Source organism: Apostichopus japonicus, chromosome 6 (genome assembly GCF_037975245.1).
Source record: "Apostichopus japonicus isolate 1M-3 chromosome 6, ASM3797524v1, whole genome shotgun sequence".
Taxonomy (NCBI): domain Eukaryota; kingdom Metazoa; phylum Echinodermata; class Holothuroidea; order Aspidochirotida; family Stichopodidae; genus Apostichopus; species Apostichopus japonicus.
Window position 1 is genome coordinate 16,597,283 of NC_092566.1, and position 17,533 is coordinate 16,614,815.

At 38.6% G+C, this 17,533-nt stretch overlaps 1 protein-coding gene across 1 annotated transcript in view; it reads right to left on the minus strand.

Annotated features, from left to right (window-relative positions):
* Positions 1–17,533, minus strand: part of LOC139969280 (cadherin-23-like) — a 98,292-nt gene that overhangs the window by 72,938 nt on the left and 7,821 nt on the right. Inside the window, exons 2-19 of the mRNA XM_071974196.1 lie at positions 17,046–17,142; positions 16,359–16,478; positions 15,501–15,875; positions 12,551–12,670; positions 11,629–12,054; positions 10,391–10,810; positions 9,058–9,200; positions 8,463–8,748; positions 7,776–7,889; positions 6,838–6,960; positions 5,712–6,119; positions 4,743–5,162; positions 4,136–4,321; positions 3,446–3,679; positions 2,495–2,608; positions 2,146–2,271; positions 1,377–1,493; positions 756–872 (exon numbers count right to left, since the gene is read on the minus strand). Of these exons, the coding sequence (XP_071830297.1) occupies positions 756–872; positions 1,377–1,493; positions 2,146–2,271; positions 2,495–2,608; positions 3,446–3,679; positions 4,136–4,321; positions 4,743–5,162; positions 5,712–6,119; positions 6,838–6,960; positions 7,776–7,889; positions 8,463–8,748; positions 9,058–9,200; positions 10,391–10,810; positions 11,629–12,054; positions 12,551–12,670; positions 15,501–15,875; positions 16,359–16,478; positions 17,046–17,121 (3,925 nt within the window). The 5' untranslated portion in view covers positions 17,122–17,142. The remainder of the gene's footprint in view (positions 1–755; positions 873–1,376; positions 1,494–2,145; positions 2,272–2,494; positions 2,609–3,445; positions 3,680–4,135; positions 4,322–4,742; positions 5,163–5,711; positions 6,120–6,837; positions 6,961–7,775; positions 7,890–8,462; positions 8,749–9,057; positions 9,201–10,390; positions 10,811–11,628; positions 12,055–12,550; positions 12,671–15,500; positions 15,876–16,358; positions 16,479–17,045; positions 17,143–17,533) is intronic.

Here is a 17,533-nt window from a genome sequence, read left to right on the forward strand (position 1 = left end):
CAAAATATGTCATGTCATGCATATTCATGTATTATGTCATGTATTATGTCATAGGATGTCATGTCATATCATGCTGTGTCATTTCATGCAAAGTAAATACAAATGTCATGTCATTTCATGTACTATGTGATGCATTATAAGATGTCATGTCATGCATATTCATGTATTATGTCATGTATTATGTCATGTGATGTGATGTCATATCCTGCTGTGTCATTTCATGCAATGTAAATGCAAATGTCATGTCATTTCATGTACTATGTGTTGTATCATCAGATGTCATGTCATGCATATCCATGTATTATGTTATGTCATTATGTGATTTGATGTCATTTCATATCATGATGTGTCATTTCATGTAAATGGTTTGAATGCAAATGTCATGTCATTTGATATACTATGTGATATATTATAAGATGTCATGTCATGCCTATTCATGTATTATGTCATGTCATAATGTGATGTCATATCTTGTTATGTCACGTTGTGTAATTTCTTGTAAATGATGTAAATGCATACGTCATGTAGTGTCATGTCATTTCTTGTACTATGTGTTATATCATAAGATGTCATGCATATTCATGTATCATGTCAGGTCATAGTACGTGATGTCAAATCTTGTAATGTCACACGTTGTGTAATTTTGTGTAAATGATGTTAATGCCTACCTCACGTAGTGTCATGTCATTTCATGTATCACGTGATGCATCATATCTCGTCACATGATGTCAGGTCATGTCTTGTCAAAATCATACCTGGAAATTGGCAAGAGTCCCCCTTCGATCCTCCAAGACAGAAGCACTGAAAGGTCCCGTCCTGGGTATTCCCCAGGCACTGAGCATCTGCACCACATGGGTTACCTCTACAGGGATCTAAAAACCAAATGCAAGTTATGAGACACAAGGTAAAAAGTATCACAAACCAAAAACAGTACAGGAGGCCCCTCTATGAATAGTCGGCTGGAAAAGTTGGTTACAGACCGACAGAACTCTAGCATGCAAATCAACTGGTAGTATACACTGCACCATAAACCGATCTATTTGTACGAAACAGTTCTTCTACTTCCATGAGCTATACCGCAAATGTATGCAGATTATGCGGTTTCTTACATTACCCTTGATTGCCTGCGATTAACTAACAGCACTGTAAAATCCATCAGTTTCATCCAACAAAACATGAAATGTTAGCATCAAGAAGTACATTAACAGTATCATAACAACGAAAGCAAAACATCATCACGATATAATATCAAACTGTATTTGACCAAACATGAACAGGTCTTCTTGCGAGAGATATTGCAGTTTTATAAACATTTTCTTCGCTAGATATAATAAGATAAAAAAACATGGTATTCTTGTATTAAAGTGAGGAGGTACCTTCGAGTTGACAAAATTCTCCTTCGAAGAAAGGAGGGCAGGAACAAGAGAACTGTAAAGTTGACCCAAGTCTCACACATGTTCCAGCATTGAAACATGGGCTTGAATTACAGGGGTCTGAAAGCATAAAGAGAAAAAACTTAAATAAATTGTCTATCCAAAAATGAAATATCTAAAGCTTTTATAGCTGAGTATAATCAAGTCCAGATATCAGCCAATGTGTATTATATGGGCACGGACTAACCTGCCGAGAGCACTAGCTTTATTCCATGTTCTTACTTATGAAGGTGTCGATATCAATTGTTTACAAATTCCTACTGGTTTTCCTTTATTTTGCAAAGAAATTTTGTCATGGTCACAGTCACACACACCATCTGCTTAGGTATGATGGAAGTATTTATATAATTATCATAAATAAGTTCCTAATATAGCGCCAAATACCAAAAGGCCTCTAGGCGTTTAACAAAACCTAAAAAAAAATAATAAGAGAGAGAAATCAAAGGAATAAAACACATAAACGAAAATTAAACAGTATGTAAAATACGAACACAAAAATCTAAAAACATGAGAAGACTATAAAACAGACCAAACCACAAACGATATCCCTGGACTTGTACGGACTATATATGCTATCATAATCCACATAGCAGTGTGGCCTACATAAATACTGATTGAATACTGTTTTGAGTTGAAGTGGCATTTTTCATATTTTCAAGAATTAAAAATAAAGAGATTAAATTAGGTGAAGAAATAAAATTGTTCTACTTGCCTGGTGGTACTTGACAATTTACTCCGGTGAAGCCGTTTGTACATGTGCAAACGAGCAATCCGGGGAGTCCCAGGGGTGTGCAGAGACCATTGCCGTTACATGCATTGGTCTGAAAGCACGGATTTACTGTTGAAATATTTTTAAAAAATTGGAAACCAAATAACAGTCAGCTGACAATATAGGCAGTCATTTATGAAGGACACAACTACAAGTTTATAAAAGGAATGTTTTATATTAAAATACAATCTAAAACATTAGAACATGTGCTGAGAGTCATATGTCACGATAGAGGAGTGACACCATCACGTGACAGGGGAGAGAGAAAGAGAGAGAAGAGAATAATTCTCACCTGTCCCACAAAACTGTCCAACGAAGGCATTGGTGCAAATACAGGTGAATCCATCGTTCTGCACAACACAGGTAGCGCCGTTCTGACAGAAGTTGTTTTCACACGGGGACGGATCTGATTAAAAAATAATAATAAACTGTACAGCTCTTTGTTTAAAGAATGCTTCAAGTTTTTTTTTGTTATTTCCCCACATTATCAAGTTTTCATTATGAACTTATTATCAGGTTCTTTGTGACTTCTCCATCAGTTTTATTCCTGTCTGTGATTTGTGGAACGTAATATCTTTCTGGAAAAAGGAAAACTTTCCATAATGAATAATTCAGTTTTCATGTTAGAAAACCTGAATATTAATAGCACATGTTAGTAATGAATATTATTTAATGGAGGTAATTGTTTATAATTGTTATAATTAACAACATCTACTTCATCTGCAATGAATAATCAAAATCACCAAAGCCTTTTTGATTTAGATAATGCAACAGCCATGTTTCTCCATCTCTGTCGATGTATTTAGCTCAAATAAATAAAGGTATAAATTAATTTGGGCAGCTCTTTCATTTGCCTCAATTCAGTTTTGTGTACAGCAATCGTGTCATTCTCAGTGGCAACATTTGTGTATACAAGATAGTAGTTGCACAAATGTCTGAAAAAATATGTTGACAATCAATTTGCCATAACTTTGTTACTTCATACAATAGACTGACCCCTCTACTCTTATTTCATAAAAAAAATTGACATATTTTGAGAGCAACTATGAATCATCTCGGATGCTGTAAACGTGTGCGTGCATGTGCAATTAATTATACCCCTGCTACCATATCTTTTGGTCGACCCCCGAGAGCGATTGACCCAGACTTTTACACAAAATCGAGCGCCAACGAACCACGACATGACACTAAAAAAAATGAAAATGAAAAAGACTTTAAATTTGAAAATCTTTCTGCATCCTACCTTCGCAGGGATACTGTTGGCATTGAACAATATCTTCGTCTCCATTAGAATCCACCAAGGTAAAGTCAGGATTGGAGAACTGGTTCCTACTCAGACGGACGCAGACAAAAGGAATGTCAGAACAGGTGGCTGATGTCAGGTCAAGATTTGCTTGAATGCTGTTTAAAGTCGATGTGATGCCAGCGTTGATACCCTGGTTCAGAGAGCCAGTTGGTATGGTAGCGATGGTTGATGCTGCAGAAAATAACAAACAATTCAATGCAAAGATAGCAACAGTAAGCGAAAGGAGTCTTATAATACTGAAGCCATCTGAGATTTAAAATATGGCAACAGTTCTCCATAAACCTCAGGTCAATTAACCGTTGCTCTTTGGGTAGAAAGTAGAAGCAGGCCCATCAGATGGTTAGCCGTCCGCCTGGCGACGGGAAGTTTTTCCCTGGACTTGAAAGATACTAGGTTCAAATAATCGGACATAAAACATACCCAAAATACTATTAAAGACGGCAAATAAATTATAATATTTTGGCCAAAAATAGTTTATGAAGTATGAACTCAAAAACTCCTTTTCTCTCATAAAGGCATATTCCAGGAATCTCGATCAATATTTTCCTGTGCACTACTCGAGGTGGAAAAATATCGCCACGCCGTTCACGACGGCCACAGTTGTGAAGGAAAAATGTTCGGACTCACCGAGACTGGTACCATCTCCATTGCTATTTGTATTGGTGAAGACTTCCACCATCCATAAATCCGTACCACTCACACTGGCTCCACCAGAGTTGGTAAATACGTCGAGATTGAACATTAAAAAGTTGTTCTGCCCGCTCCTTATTTGTTCTGGAGAATAGCTCGGACGTAGATTGGTGACTTCCACACCTTCGGATACATCAAAGAAACAAAATATTCACGATAAAATTATGACGAAATAATTGCCAACTGTTCAAGTCCATAAAGTTTGACCATAGTTATTTTTCCACACAAAACAAAATTGCTCCACGAAACCACAATTTAGAAAAATTGTTGTTCTGAAACTTGTTACTTCTGTTTACAATGACATCATCTACTCAGATGTCCGTTATTAAAATCTGAACATTAAAAAATTCTTTGATCAAAGAATTTGTTGTGGGATGTGAAAGCATTTTTTTCTTTTCTCCGAGGCATTACCGACATTTACTGACATTTCTTGTATCAATGCACATACGATGCACTAGAGAAAGAGATTTTTTTTTTTTTTCACTTAAATTTAATTTTAATTTTTAATTTTATTTTAGTAATATTTTTTTTATTATTTATTTACCCCTGCAGGTCACTTGTTGACAGTCAGACAAAGCCTGGTCGTTACTGGCGGACAGAGTGAAGTCGATGCTGGCCGACGGGTTCTTTTCTAATCGGACGCAGATGTATCCAAACTCCGAACACGTCAACGGTAGGGTGCTGATCTGAGCGTTGACCGATCTAACGGTCCCAGGCGTACCGGCCACGAGGTCCAGTCCAGACTGCTGGGATGTGAGAGAGACGGGAATTACTTGAGTCATCCCTGTGTCGTCCGGTTCGGTAGACAGATACCAGACCAGATTCCAAAGGTCGTCGCCCATAACGCTGCCTCCAGTGGTATCCGATGTTAAGAGGAAGTCGAATGTCAGGGAATTGACGGAGGATCGCTCTACCAAAACTGGCGGTGAGCTAAACTGCAACTGGCTGTCGACAATAACCACTCCTGAGAGAGACAGTAGCAAGAAAGAGGTATCATGTTTACCTCTTCGAATCAGTGAGATAATTCATCACCTCTCAAAACAGAACACTTACACTGGGTTAAAGTGTTATCCAAAACTTTATGTATAACCTCGTAAATTTTAACAATATCTCCATGGACACTCTTCGTAAAATAAATACCTCCGTTTTCTTGTTGTATTCCAACCCACATCAAATTAAGCCATGGAGAAACGCATTGGGTGTACCAAACTAAAAAGTATACCCGTATGTATCAGAACTCTTACAAGATATTGTTCTAACATTACGTAAAATGAACCGTACGAAAACGTTAACACATCTCATCCAAACCAAATCCACATTTCCTTGTCCCAACTTTCTGTGGCTCTGCCCTATTAAGCACCTCTGCAACCTCCCTCCCCTCCCCTCCCCTCCCCTCCCCTCCCCTCCCCTCCCCTCACCTTCTTCCCCTCCCACACACACCCCACAACCCTGCCCAGCAACATTCTCTGTCAACTTCTCAATCAGACATCTTATTCAGAAACAGATCTCTTACCTCTACAATCAATAGCTGTGCAGCCAACCAGGGAACCTGTTAGAAGGAAGTCCGGATTGGGGTTGTTTCCCTTACTCAGCTCCGCACAGATGTACGGGACCTGTGGACATGTCAGGGTGCGGAGGTCAACGGTGGAGAACACGCCGGTGATCGACTCTGTGGATCCCGCAGCGATAGCCGTGCTTGCCTGGATAGAGTTCAAGCCTGACGTCAGGAAGTCGTACCGTGCCCCACTGCCGTCGTCCCTGTCGCTCAGGAAGAACTCCAGGGCCCACAGGCCCGTCCCGCTTACGCTGTCACCGTTCCCATCGGTCCGGACCGCTACATCCAGGTTCAGAGCGTTGAGGAAGAATCCCTCCCGGACGAAACCACTCTGAATGACGGGGCTCACAGACAAGACATTCACACCTGAAACAGAACGTGAGAGACGAACCTGTCTATTCAAATATTCCACCATGCATGGATAATCACAATATTCAACCAGAGTGTGAAGATGCGTTGTGGTTTCGATGATGTAACGATCAGTTTTCTTCGTGAATCTTCAGATAGTGTTTACAAGGTTTTCACAATTTGAACCCTGGTGACCCCAAATGACATTTAACCTCCACCAAAATAACTATAGGCATCTTGTACTCAATGTGGTACTTCTAAAAACCACATATGAAGTTGGTCCGACCTTCCCTTCTTCAGATATCATGTTTACAAGCTGGGAACACACACACACATACACCATCATGAATGCAAAGATTAGATTACCATTGAAACCAAACATGATTACACCAAATTCCTTTAATGAGTATCCATGTCACCCTGCCATGCCCCTTTTCTCATCTCTTGCTATCAAAGAATTCTTTAAAATACTTCAAAGGAAAGTGTTCTCCATACAACCACCTTTCCTTCTATGCGAGGTTTATAGTCTACACTTAATGTGGAAGGTTTTGCATAAACATATTCCCACTCGCTTTCAAAGGCAACAGACACCATTCCTAACCGAAGGTGACAAACTTATAAACGCACACTAGAAAAGAAAACAAAATTCTGTTTAAATCCATTTGGTGAGGATAAATATTGGATCTGCAAAACCACAAACAATTTTCCAATGAGATGAATGAAGCCATTTTCTTACCTGCATCTTCCAATTCACATATCGGTCCAGCTCTTCCCAACGTACAGAGGCAGACAAAGTTAAACTGGTTGTTGACACACGTGCCACCGAAAAGGCAAACGCCACTCGTGCAGGCGTTGACAGCTTCATTGATAAAGGTTGAAGGCCAGAAAGTGAGCAAAAATAATGGGAAAATTAATGAAAACTTTAATATGATGACAACATGAGATGCCCAATTTTTAACATCTCAGTTTGTTTTTCTTCTTCTTCTTGTTATTCTTATCGTGTTTTTCGTCATACATTTAAATTAGTATAAAAAATTGAGAAAAAATAACACTAATTAATTCATTTCTAATTATAGAACAATTAATATTACTGGGCATTGTCAAATGTTTGGGGAATGTTCTACATTGTCTTCTCTGGTAGGATGACATTAAAAGCTGGTTAATCTAAGATTGAGTATGTGGAGAAGCTCTGTGTCTCTATATAATAACCTATTAAAGTTTATGTCAAGGTACACCAAAAATTTCCTTTGCAACGTATATGCAGTGTGCTACTGTATCTTCAAATTGCTACAGCAAAGTGATAATGCCATTGACTCGAATCCACTTGCATAATTTACAAGTCCAGGAATACGGCAAGCTGCAACTTGTTCCTCCTAAAGAAAGCAAAACCGTCATGAATTTTCACAGCTTAGTTGTAGTAAACCCCACAATTTCATTCAGTTCATTACAAGGAAACTGATTAAGTCTTTATGTGGTAAATAATGCTTTACATTTTAGTTAATGGATGGTCCAACACATCTCGCCTTATAATCAGTACATGGAAGCATATGATAAATGTTCTAGCACTTTCTCTCATCTCCTCCCTCTACCCACCATCATCTACCCACCCTCCACCCCCTCCCAACGCCCCCCACCTCTCCTCACCCGTCATGATTCCTAGGCAAAAGAACTTACGATCAGCACACAATGGTCCCATCCAGCCTGGTGCACACGTGCAGCTAGGATTGTTGTTCAGCTCGACACAAGTACCGCCGTTCTGACAAAAGACGTCATCACAATTTCTCCTGTCTGTAGTGGAACAGGAGGGTGAACAACCAATCACAGTAAGGACAGAGAGATTGGTAATGTTTAAAGGAGAGATTGCTGTACGTTACATAATCATCAAAAAAATCACAAACGACAGACATTGCAAAAGAAAAAAAAAATAGTCCTACAAAACTTTGTCTCCAGGTCAAGGAGTATAAAATCTCATTTCTATTCAGACTACTGTAGTGCAAGCTAATATTTTTCATGTCATTCAATCAAAATTTGTGTTTTGCTTAACATTTGGTGGTTGGGGAAGGGGGAAGGGGGAAGGGGAAGGGCAAATAAAAAGAGGCCCTTGCATTTTTCTGCCAATAGATACTCGCTGCTTTTGTTATTGATTCAAGGAAAATGCCATTTTGATTTTAGTTTTCTGAGTATGCACTAGCATTTTTTAGCAATTAATTACTTGGCTAAAAATTGCAAAATTATAGACCGTCTTTAGTACGTAGGTTTTGAAATCTAGCGAAGAAGGGTTGGATGAATATGTTAACAGGAGTTACTATCAATACTCTGAAAATGTTTTCTTTTTCTCTCTATAATGAACACAAAACTGACCTGTGCAGGAGAATCCCTGGCAATTAGTGAAGACTCGGTCTCCAGGAATTCCCTCCAGAATAAATTCGGGCTGAGACTGTGGATTTCTCTGTAACCTGGTACAGATGTACGTAACTTGACTACATGTTATACCAGTCAGATCAATATTGGCCTCCACATTGCTCAGGACGATGCTACCACCACCGGCATTCAGGGCTGCATTCGCTGCTGATACTGAAAGGGTCGCTGACTGGGACACCGCAGTAAGTCCAAGACCGTCAATCTGCTGGTTGGTAAAAATTTCCACCTGGCCGGAAAATAAAATAACGGAATCAAGAACCAAACAGTGAGTCTTTATATGTAAGGTTGAAATTTTAATCTTCTTCATGTTTGCCATAATGCAACCTCCCCACCCCTCCCCCCTCCTTACCTCTCCACCACCTCCTCCTTCCCCTGTCATTAACTCTAACTATGCTAAATTAATTATTGTCGTTCCCACAAATAGCAGAACAAATTTAACAGAAGTAATAACATGGCTTTTCAATGATATGGTTTGGTCGAGATAGTCCTTTTTATGGTATTTTTAGTCCAGATATGTGATATGAAATATAATTACCTGCCATAGATCAGTGCCACTAATAGTATTGCTGCCCCTTAATGAGAGCGCAGTTAGATCCAAATTGATGATGTTTGAAGCACTGTTGCCCAACAACGTTGTGGGATTGTTCGATGCGTACGATGTCTGTATAATCTGCACGGCTAAAATAAAAGTAAAGGATATCGACACGATGAATGAATATGCTCAATTATATAATAATTCTTTATTTTTAAACACAAGAACAACAACAAAACAAACACACCAACAAAGGGTCTTGCATTAATGCTACATATACAAAATTTCACCCAACCGGATGAGTTACATCACACGATAGAGATGTCTTGATGCAATGAACAACTGCCACAGAAAGTGATCAGTTTAGCGTTCTATGTTTTTTCTATTTTCAAAGAAATTATCATAGTCACATAATTATGGGAACCTGAGGTGGATGTCAGGGCACCAGCAGGAAGTGAAATATTACTTTTAATTGATCCCTCGACCACGAGACACTTCAACTGGACTACATTCCTTCAGGTAAATTCTCAATCAAGCATTTTGCAATATATTACTTATCCAATATTTGCTCATTTCTTTGAAATATGTAAAGCAAAATTGTTGGAAAAGGAAACACCCTCCCAGACACTAGGAATGTGATATAGGGAATTAGCTAACAGAAAACTAGGTGGTTGACACTGACACAACAATTAAGATTTCTATTAAATGCAATATCTATGTATTATAGTGCTGATAGTCTACTCTTTCTTTTGTAGTCGATTAATTGCATAGCTCCTCTAAGGATTACTGCGATTACTCGGTTACAGTTATGAGGTCGTGACTGTCATTTTTACATTGCAGAAATACAGTCGAAATAAATCTTCTCGATGGTTCACTGTCTGTATTATATTGTATTATTGTATTATACCTGTACCAAGAAGAGCATCTTTCATGTTTCTCAATATTTATAAAATATATTAACAGGTTCATGCAGTCAGATATTCAATGTTATATTTCTTAGCAGTGCTACTATCAGCTTCAGTATATGCTTGGTGTAGGTTTGGCATGGCATGTAAAGCTTAGCGTACCGAATGATTGGTGATTATCGTAATATCAAAGCTATTCTGAAATTGCTCAATATTTTAGGAGAGAACCAAACCAAACTGAAGCATTAGAGACAGCTACTGTAGGCCCCACTGGTGAAAGTAGATAACAGAATAACTCAAGCCAATAGCATCAGAATCAGGTCTGGATGAGGTGTGTGTAGAATATACTACCAAAGTCGGCGCATATTATTAACTTTCTACTGTCCCTGCTCCTGAAATTGGTCAAAGGAATTTACACAAGATTGTCTTACCTCCACAATCAATTTCCTGGCAGGTCACCAAGACATCGTCGGTCGGCACCCCCGTCAAGGTGAACTCCGTGCCTTGGGGGTTTCTCATCACCTCTACGCAAAAATACCTCAGTTGAGCACAGTTTAAGTTCTGGAAGTCCAAGACCACTGACAAATCCTCCAGAATCGATCTGCTCCCAGCTATCACGCTTGTATTCGACACACCGGCCGCCAGCAAAATTCTCTGTTCCCTGCCTACTCTCACGCTACCATCTGATGCACTGCTGGCGAAGGCATTGACAAGCCACAGCATTTCGCCGCGGACGCTGCCAGCACCAGCAACAGAATCAAGGGCTATGTCAAACTGAAACAAAACATTCTGACCATCTTGAATATTGATCGGATCAAGCCCCAGAATCGTGGTGGCCGATATTTCGACCCCTGGTGACAAAAAGAAAGAAGAAACACGATATAGTTAATTCAGATAAGCTTGAGAACTACCTCCGGTGCATGTGTGATGTATCGGGGTCCTGTGAAATGAGCTTACTGGACATCTGAGATATATATCAGAGAAAGGTTAATTTACAATCAGTCTGAATTATCTCATCTCTAGAAGAATGATATTTCACCTAGGTTCTCAAACTTTTTTTTCCACCCACAGAACCCTTGAGAAAGTAAACAACTGTTCACTGACCCAAAGACAATAGAAGCATCACCAATGACCTCAGCCCCACCTGTTGGTTGGGGCTGAGGTCAGCAAAATGTCAGTTTTTTTTGCTCAATATGGTACTTTCAGACATGTCCTGAATGACTTAACAGCATATATATGAGTCAGTAAAATGTAAATGTGTTAATTGGCCACTTTGGCTTTTACTAACTCATATTTTTAGTGGATCCCTTTGCACTCACAGACCCACAACAAAAAATCAAGGACCCCCAGCTTCCCCCCTCCCCCAAGGGGTCTGTAGGTTTCAGGTTGAGACAGATTGATATATGATATACTGTCCCACAATAATTAACAATTTGCTTCCTCATAAAGGAAAACTCAATTGTTGCAGCACTTGCTGATTTCAAATATAATGCTTTTACGGTGCGAATGAGAAGTTGCTCAAACAACAAACATCTTAAATAATTATTTTTGATAGTTGCACTCAACTTTCAGGTCCTTTTTAGATGACCTGCAGTAGCACATTGTTTGTACCATACAAACAAAAGCGGTATTTTTCAAACTTGCCTCAATTCGTCAGTGAGAAACTCACCTCTACATGTTATCTGTGTGCATCCCGTTAAAGATTCATCAGTCGGTTCGCCCCTGATAACAAAATCTGCTGTAGTTGACTTGTTGATAGTAGCACAGAGAAACTGCGTGTCCGAGCAGACAAACCCACCGATGGGGAAGACCACTTCAACGCTGTTCAGCGTGGTGACAGAAGGTGGGTTCCACAGACGTGACCCTTGCGTAAAACTGAGCAGAGGGACCACACTCACAAAGTCACCGTTCCTGCTATTCTGGCTGCTAAGGGAAGCTGTGACATGCCAAAGGTTTGAACCGGTGACCCGAAATGAGGCAAGTTGTGACGGGGTCAAGGCGAGATCGAAGAAAATATTGATGGATGATATGCCCTCCACCAAGCTGCCTTCGGGGAAGGAAGCCGTCGGTCTGGTCTCGGCGATGATGACGACACCTACAACAAGATTATATTAGACACTGAAAAAGTGATAGATCACCTGATACAGAAGAGTACATGTATGGTGAATTATATCTTTCCTTCCAATTCACAGATCGTTATCATAGGAGATATGATTGTACATCTGTACTATGAGATGAAAGCACACCTGTACATGAGAAATGACAGGTTCTGTCAAATCATATTATGGGTTTTACTAATGGATGGGTACCAAACAGTCGTTCAACACACATAAAGAAATTAATGGGGGCTTACACAAGCTTGATAGCTACAGTAAAATTCCTTTTTCAAATTGTTGAAAAGTTCTCCATGTTCACTAACAAAATTAGCTGTGTACACTTTTACAATTGCGAAGCTTTGAGAGGTTTTAACATTTAAATTTGTGTGAAAGCATTCAAGTAATTTTATTGCCACAGAATAATACGTTATGAGATCTTTGGAAGTTGTCTGACAAGCCTATTTGATCCAGCTGAGTCTCAGAGAAAGACCTTACCAGACTCGCAAAATCTTCCTGCTTGATCATCAGGACAGATACATCGGTAACCTGTGTCATCTTCAAGGTCAACACAGATTGATCTTGGATCACACTGGTTCCTCCAACAGTTATCAATGTCTGAGATTAAAAGAAAACATATGTAACATGTAAGATGAAAGTTATAATGACAACTTTGGTTATACAACAGTGACAACTTTATTTAAAACTTTTACATCTATATTTGTTGTATTATTGCATGTGTATCGCAGTTTATTGACTTAAACTATTGCTATTTTTTTTTTCTTACGTTTACGACCAGTGTAAGCCGGATTTCCGATTGTGGACAATAAATTCAAATTCAATTCAATTCAATATGCATATATGGCAACTGATGACAATTCTGAAGAAATTTGCAGACGATGCAAGGTGTGTGAACTTTTATAGACTCACAATAGTCTAGTGACGTCACATAGTCTAGCTTAGGCCTATCCAAGCATGTAATGTTGTGATCATTTGCTCTGCGGTCAGGTCAATAACAATGTATACCCCGCTATATGTCTGGCAGTTAATTAACCAATCAGACAGCAACTTCCACAAGGTTCTATCCAAAACAACACTTGGCAACTTGTGGCCACATTAGGAGACAAAAAGATCAATCACAACAACAATTCAAAGCATTATGGTGATGAGAATCAATTCTCTTAATTTTAGGTGCAATTGCAATAACCACCCTCAACTTCAGGTAGCCCTTATTATCCACATGTACAAATTCTGTCTGTAGCCTACTGTTTGCATTTAATTAGATACAGAACATGCACCTTTCGAAATGTGATTTAATCTTTGTTCAGCTGCCAAGGGTATAAGGAAACGGTTCATGTTATTCCCCTGGCAACCAGGAAAACAATGAGGGCAGTACACCTTGTTTATCCTGCTGCCGGGTGAATAACATGATCAGTTTTCTTATCCACCCAGCAGCCGGATGAAAAGTGAGGGCACGACACCTTATTTATCCAGCTGAAAAATAAGGTAAGCCGATTGTCTTATTCTGCCAGCTGCTGGGCAAAATAGGCAAGATCATAATATACCTTTTGAATGTTTTTGTTTAAAATGACTGTATCCGGAAATATATGAGTAAAGTGTTTCATTCCCATTGTATGAGCTTTGCTATAACGACCAAGTTAAGTTATTTGTTCAAGGTGCGATCATTGTTAGGCCAAACAATTCAATGCGTTTGACTATAGGCCTGTATAGGAAATTTCATAAATTGGATTGAGGCCTAGGCTAGGCCTACATGCCACAGTAGGATACTTTTAGAACGACTTAACAAATAACACTAGGCTTAAGTTAAAGAACGCTTGTTAATAGGGAAAAGTTCATTAGGCTGGGCCGAACCAATTTTATAAATTACGATCACAATGCTGCAGTGTCTGCGGAGAGGTCTTGAAAACTTCAAACCAAAATTTACACAATCGTTTCTGAATACTTACAATTATGTACTAACGGCGGATATCAAAAATGTTGTTAGCTACTGTAACTTGTAAGAGATTTAGAGAAACCATGTAGTGAAACTATGGCGGTTTCACTTCGAACAGGTTTGAAAGCATAGGTATGATAACTATGGTGAAAGCATAGAAATTCCTAATCAAACATTCTATGGGTGAAAGTAATCGTTCTGAAAAGTGGACAACTTTGGGCAGGCGTATGGCAAGCCATTGGGGACACTACTAAGCGGCTGAGTGCTGAATTATTCAGCAGGATCATTAGCAAAAGGGGAGCTCGGCAATCAAGTAAGTGACTAATGATTCGTTTAACATAACTCATACTACGTCTAGTCAAATATTAACGTGAAAAATCATAATTTCAAAGAGACACTGGATTCGTACAGTTCGTAAAAACTACAAATTTTGATATGAAATATGGTCGAAATATGTTCAACGCCCCATCTGGGCCACCGTATAGCATCGACAAAACTAGAATTCTTCTGTTGGAAACTTCAGAATCCAGCTATTTCCTGCTCCCCCCCCCCCCCCCAAGTTACTTTTGATAGCTTCCTACGCAACAGCAGAAAAAAAATGAAAGTAGTCATTTAACGTCGAGTGTGATGTCTAAAAGTGCGATAGGCCATAACATATGATCTGACGTGTTGCATAAATGTCACGGCAGACGTTTCATTTAAAAAAAAAAAAACTTTTTGTATGGGTCGGAGTTTTCAATTTGAGCTTTGTATGTGCTTATTACTTGTATAAAAAGAAAGGTAGGCCTACTTGGGCATGGCATTATGTAATGGAATATTAATAGTTTGCTCATTATTCTTCATTAAGTAAAATAAACCAGGAGGTAGTTCTAAGCTGATAGTTTATAATCATAGAATGAAATAGAAATAGAATGAGAATAGAATCATAGAATATTCCGTTATTGCAAGCGCCATGCTGAAATAATGTTGATAATGTTTGGTAAAAATTGTCGGTCAAATACAAAAATACAAACACTGTTAATGTAACGTGATGCTCATTGGGCCTTTTGAGAAGGTGGTTCTATATTACCTATATGTTGATATAAACAAGTCGAAGTTTTGCGTTTTCATTTCAGTCTATATATGGATTTTCAGAGCCCGACGATACAGTTAACAAACTGTTGAGCTACTTCTAAAAGCCTGTGTGCATAAAGCAATAGAGTTATAGGGCCTCGCGTTTCGATCCCGGCAGTATCTTCTTTCAAAGGCGGACTGGGAAATTCTCATTTGAAAAATTGACACCTAAATTTGATGACATGATCTTCAAAATAAAACAAAACTGTAAGTAAACTACTTATCCACCAAAGGGCCTGTATAAGAGAATGTGTAAAAGTAAGTTGGACCGACTTTTCGATCCCTAACAGGATCTTCTTCAGAGACTAACATCCTCTTCAGAGGCATGATCTTAACAGAAAATTAATTTTGGTATATTTCTTAGCAGACACCATAACTCACCGGCGCTGTATGACAACAAAAATCCAGTCTTATTGATGTTGAAATCCGATTCCCAAAGCATGGTTACTTGATTTATATCAAACAACAGTGGAGAAACATTTTTCGTCCCATCCTGAACTGTTCCATTTAGAGCTCTTATTCTTGGGTCGTTAAACCCAGGAAACAAAGGTCCTGCAATTATATGCAGTTCGTCTTTGTAACGTTCCGTTTCGAAGAAGACAATTTCCAATCGAATGGAAAGAGCACTTGGTATCTTGATCGAATACAGACAAAATTCGCGAACTGCGTAAAAGTTTGGCCAGCCCGGTGATGTAATATTCCCACTGCGATCGAGGTAGAAATTCTGATTACATTGAACGGTTGAAGAACTGCTGTCTGGAATTAAGAAGCAGATGTAGAAACAGATGAAGAAGAAGAAGAAGAAGAAGAAGGAGAAATGTGGACAATAATTAGACAATTAAGTATAATGTACGATATATTAATGAAGTCCATTACGCCACGACCCTGGTATATAGCATTGATTTTTTTGTAAGTAACCTATACTTTGATGCGTAAGCCTCACAGTATGAAATTCCCATCAAAATCATGGTTTGTCATTTTCGGTAACACTCAAAAGTTTGGATACTATTCAAACTAAACAGATTCATGCCGATGGAAATAATACTGGAATTGTTTATGGTTAGGCTATATGACTCTTCAGAAGCTTAGGAAGGAAGCAAAGAGGGCTTTGACCCTGAAGGAGCTAGGTCAGTGAGGGCGCTAAAGTGTTATTGGTGCCGATTCTATAGATCGGGGGGGGGGTGGGGGGAGGTTTGGAGGCAAACAATTCTTTGATGTATTCTTTATAGAGACACTTACAAATATCAGGGAAATCACAATCTTGTCCCATCCAACTACCGACACAGAAACATACGTAGAAAGGAGCTAGTCGAGCCTCGGCACAGTTGGCGCCATTCTGGCAAGGATTCGGTGAACAAGCTAAAGTGGAAACAAGGCAAGAATAGTAGTTTGTAAAGACATGAAGAAAGAACCAATGACTATTAATATCTGTTTATCTTGAATTGATGTGTATCATATTACTAACTCGTAACTTAAATTGCACAGAGAGTTACGAACAATATTTTGAGTTGAAACTAACGGTCGTAATCTTATTGCAATCATAAACAGCTTAACTTAATCGAGTTACATTTGAAATAATCTCGAAATGAGTTGGTAATAAAACTTTCTTGTGTTTGTAGTTAATTGCAATCATATATCCTTGATAAGTACTTGCGAAGTGTGGTACATTATAGTGATCAAAATGGAACATCCAATTAACAATTTCCCTCATATAACCACTGCTACTTCTAAATTCCCCTCCCTCACCCCCCCCCCCCCCTGCCCACCCCCCACCTACAAAGAAAAAAGTCGATATCGACTGTATCTAGATTGTATTTCAGTGAAAACAGAGCGATATTATTCCTCAACCCTGGAATATATATGATGGTAAGCGAGTCACTCAATGATTTCCTTGTAATATTTATGTTCCAACCCGTGCGAACTTACCACCAGTTGATTGAGATGCGATCAACTTGATAATTGCTAAGAAAAGCAAACAATATACAGCTGTTTTGTCCATCATGGAAACAAATTTCTTTCAAACCTGACAAAAAAAATGAGAAAAATATATTTAATTTGTGACTGTTTCTAGTGAAGGGATTATTCTTTTTGACAATTTAAAGCTTAACAAATACATACAGCAAACGTTTATTCTGTCAACATGAAACAACCATGAAGAGACGGTTTTTTAATATCATTTTATAGATCATATTGCCAGTGTTCGTCACAAATACGCCAACTGTCCTTATTACAAGCAAACTCCAAAATGTCTGTCAGACGCGAAATATTTATCCAATCTGACGCGAATTCAAGATAAAACGTTTCCTTTTACATACTTTTATTTTCTTTTAATGACAATTGACTTTAAATGTTTATATCAGAAATACATTGAGAAATTAAAAAGTTTAAATGTATCCAATGAAAACTTAACCAAA